General features: G+C 57.0%; 1 protein-coding gene across 1 annotated transcript in view; it reads right to left on the bottom strand.

The window, feature by feature from the left end:
• Nucleotides 1-3,202: 3,202 nt before the first annotated feature.
• Nucleotides 3,203-3,846, bottom strand: part of BATF (basic leucine zipper ATF-like transcription factor) — a 21,720-nt gene continuing 21,076 nt past the window's right edge. Inside the window, exon 3 of the mRNA XM_007459752.1 lies at nt 3,203-3,776. Coding sequence (XP_007459814.1) covers nt 3,567-3,776 — 210 coding nt within the window. The 3' untranslated portion in view covers nt 3,203-3,566. The remainder of the gene's footprint in view (nt 3,777-3,846) is intronic.

The raw sequence follows: 3,846 nt of genomic DNA, 5'->3' as shown, positions 1-3,846 counted from the left end.
TCCTGAGCAGCTTGGGGGCACTGAATCCTGCGAGGGCGAAGGAGGCCAGGGCAGCACGTTGAGCCGGCCTGTCTGTCCTGAAGAGAAGTGGGGTCCCCAGCTGGCTCTGTTCCTTCACTGTGAAGCCGCAGCTGCAGCTGGGACATTGGCTGCTGGTATGAATAAACACTGCTGGGAAGTCTGGGTCCAGCAGATGGCAACCCCATGACCTTTGAGTTGAATTTGCCTCCCTTTCTCTCCCCACCCATACTTCTCAACCTGAAGACGAAAATTCTGGCTTTCCTGTCATTTGTTTTGACACTAACTCGGGGAAGAACACTGCGAGTAGGAGATAAACACTGAGACGGCAGGTGGGGAAACAAACATTCCCCGGGAACCCTCACGTCAAACTGATAGATAGCGATGTGCCCATTTCTTGCTGCACGGAGCCTTCCCCTCACCTGGGCTTTCCACGGAGACATCGTTAACCTAGATCAGAGTGACAAACAAGCAGACCTCTGCAGGGCCACCCTCAGACCCGAGAAAAAAGAGGCCCCTGCTCTGGACTCCCCACATTACAGGGACTCCCCTCCCCCTCCTACACCCTTCTCATGGGGCCAGTAGTCCTGAGGACCAAGGGGACATGCCTACCCAGAGCCCTCTGTTCTCTTTAGACCAAGCTCCATATACCCAGCAGATCAGAATCCCCTGTCCGTGCCCCTGAGCTGGCTTCCAGCAGCTGTAGTCCTCTTCCCTGGATAACTCTTTGCCAGAGTAGATCAGACACTGGTAGGTGCACCCCTGGACCTGACGGGGTGGCCCAGGGATGGTGCTGTGGGGGAGGAGTGTGGATGGACCAGTTTTGTAGGCTGGTATGTCCACCAACATGCACGTGAGGCTGCTGAGGAGAAGCCGGGGGAGAGACGAGAAGAGGATAGGCTGCAGTCTGGGGGCTGTTTCTCCCTGTGCTTCCTGTGCTGCCCACAGCAGCAGGGGATAGAACCGAGGGGCGGCTGTCTGCTTTAGGCAGGTAAGCACTCACTCCTCAGTTTGCCACACTCCCTGCCACTCCCAACTGTCCTGCTCCCGGTGAGTTTCATGTATTTATAGTCCCTGCCTGGGCCCTGGAGGCATTTGTGTGTCACTGGTCCACCAGCCTGAGGGAACTATCCCTGTCATGGGTAGGAGGCTGGGACAGAACCTGGATGGTGGGACATCCGTGGTCAAGGCTCTGGAAGTTCAGACCTATCTGCAGCTGCCCATCCAATTTCCCTGTGTGGCAACGAAGTCAGCTTTGGCACTCACCCTAGACTCCTATAGCCTCTGTCAGACTGATCAGAAAGGAGAAGTGGAACTGCCCCAGGTCATTAGAAAGTAGAGAATGAAAGGGGAAGAGAAGTCCTTCCGAGAGATGGGAGCAGCACATGTGAGCTCTGCATTTCTGGTTCTGGCTCTGAATGTCATTTGAAGATGCTCAGTACTGGTCATGTGCCTTCTGTGGGGGTTTCTGGGGGGAAATCACAGCACTAGAGCAGGGTCGGGGGGAGAAACATCTCTGATTGGAAGGAGGCCCATGAGAGGCCTGGTGCAGGTAGAGCTAGCTAGAAAGTTCCGCTTCCTAAGACTAAGAAAGAAAAATGAATTCTATTCAACGCAGGCCACATCTGAAGTGACCATAGTCTTCTTTGCTTTGCCTGTCACAACAGGGGTGGGAAGGAGCTACCCAGAGCATCAACTACCAGGAAGCAAGCCCTAAGGAAACTGATGAGAGAGAACCTCCTTGCTGTAGCCCCTCATCACACACCCCAGTCTACACCGAGTCCGTGCACTGGAAGGGGAGCCTCATTTACCAAGTTTTGTTGGGAGACGGAAGGTTAAAATGCAGGATTCTGCACTGGAAGCAATGCTGATCCTTGGGGAAGGTCTTCTGGCCTGTCTCCAACAGGCTCTGAGCCCACTTCCCGTACTCTGGGCATCCGCAGGCACTGGCTTCAGGGGTGGGCAGCCCAACGGAGGCAGTGTGCCTTCAGAGGCTCTTGGGCTGGACTCCTCCCATAGTTAGGCTGCAAGGAAGTCAGATGCCCACGTGCTAGGACACAGCTCTTCCAGGCCTCTGCAGAGTTTAGTAATCACACTAGCACAGCATCGGCATAATCCCAGGGGTTAGGAGACACTTGGGCAGGGGAGGTCTAGAGCTGAAACCTTGCCTCAAGCCAACCAGAGCTGTTGGTGGGCAGGCTGAGGAGGTGCCGGCACAGCAGAGCTAGCCTGTTCCTCCCTTCCTCCTGTGCCCACCAAGACGGCCACCAGCAGGGGGGCCGCAGGCAGTGGCAGTCCCACTGAAGGACCAAGGGGTGAGATGGGGAGGATGCTGAAGGGGCTGCATCCGACACCTTCCATGGCGATCCCTGTTGCTTTGGGCCCCAGCTGGCTCGGCAGGGGCCATGTGTGTGGGAAGGCCCTGCCATGACTCTTGGGGAGTGGTATGGGTAAGGCCAGCGGGCACTTAGCCTGGGGATTTCTGAGGAGCAGGTGGACATCAGAGCAGGGGAAGCAGAGCACACTGGTTTCAGTTCTGCCAGAACTTGTGGATTTGAAGCCCTGAAGATAGCCCTGTGTTATCTGAGCCACTGCTGCCCTCAGACTGTGCTCAGAACGGCAGCCTGTAGAGATGGCAAAGTTGTGTGTGCTTTATCACAGCTTCCCAGTGGAGGTGGAGTCCTCAGCAGGACACGTAGCGCCTGTGTCTCTGAACCACATGTTGCCCCACGAGAGCAGGAGGAAAGCCTCACCTTCACGTGAGGTGCTCCTCGTGCTGCTGGAGTTCCTTGCGTGGGGCCTGGCATGCAGCATCCTCCAGCTCTGGCCGGGGCTGAGTCAGTGCAGTCGTGGGAGACGAGAATACCAACTCGAATGACCATCCCACTCCACAGCATCTGGCGCCGGTCCTTCTCTTGTCTAAAGAATGACCCTAGAAACGTCTAGACAATCTAGAAAGCATGATGCAATGAGGAATGGAAAGTGAGAGGTCACAGTGAGGTGATTTGGGGAGGAAAATCAAGAAGATGCCTAGAAGGAGAATTGAAGATTCTTTGAGAAAACCCAGCTTCCCAAGTAGTTTAACAAGCCATGGAAAAGAAGCAATATTAGCTGAATATCCGGAGCTTTAAGGGCTCCTGAGGCCAAGAACCAAAAAACGACCCCAACCCCACCGAACTTAAGGTTTCAAGCCCTGGCCAGACTGGTTTCTTTTAAGACATTTATTTAGAAAAATATCCCTTCCCTACCCCTCCTCCCTCTGTGCCACGGGACTTGCGCGTTATGCTTGACGTAGCTCTGGATCCGGCCTCCCACCCACGTGAAGGTCCAGCCCACGCTGCCGGGCGGTTGGCCACGCTTCGGGAGGCCGTACACACGTCCAGCAGCTGCGTCCTGTGCTCCATCCCGGTCCAGGCCTCCGCCTCCGGGTCTCCGGGTCGACAGAGGGCGCTGAGGGACGAGGGCCGCTGGCCACAGTCTGCGTGCCCCTCCCGAGGCCTGGGAGCAGCTGGGGCTGGGGGCTCCGCTCTCTCCCGCCCTCGGGGAGCTCAGGGCTGGAAGCGCGGGGAGCTGACGTGAGGCTGGTGGAAGGCGTGGGCGCTGTACACCACCTCGGGGGGCGAGGGCGCGCCGGGGGCCAGCACCGAGCACAGGGGCTCGTGACTGCTCAGCACCGACGTGAAGTATTTCACCTCCTCCGTGAGCTGTTTGATCTCCTTCCGCAGCGCTGCGTTCTGTTTCTCCAGGTCTTCACTCTCCTGCGAGCGGAAAGGACGGGCGTTGCAGGTTAATGTCAGCGCTCTGCAAGATTGCGGGGGCGGGGCGGGG

This window comes from Lipotes vexillifer, unplaced genomic scaffold (genome assembly GCF_000442215.2).
Source record: "Lipotes vexillifer unplaced genomic scaffold, Lipotes_vexillifer_v1.1 scaffold39, whole genome shotgun sequence".
Taxonomy (NCBI): Eukaryota; Metazoa; Chordata; class Mammalia; order Artiodactyla; family Lipotidae; genus Lipotes; species Lipotes vexillifer.
Note: the sequence above shows the minus strand (reverse complement) of the source record. Positions and strands in the feature narration are given on the sequence as shown.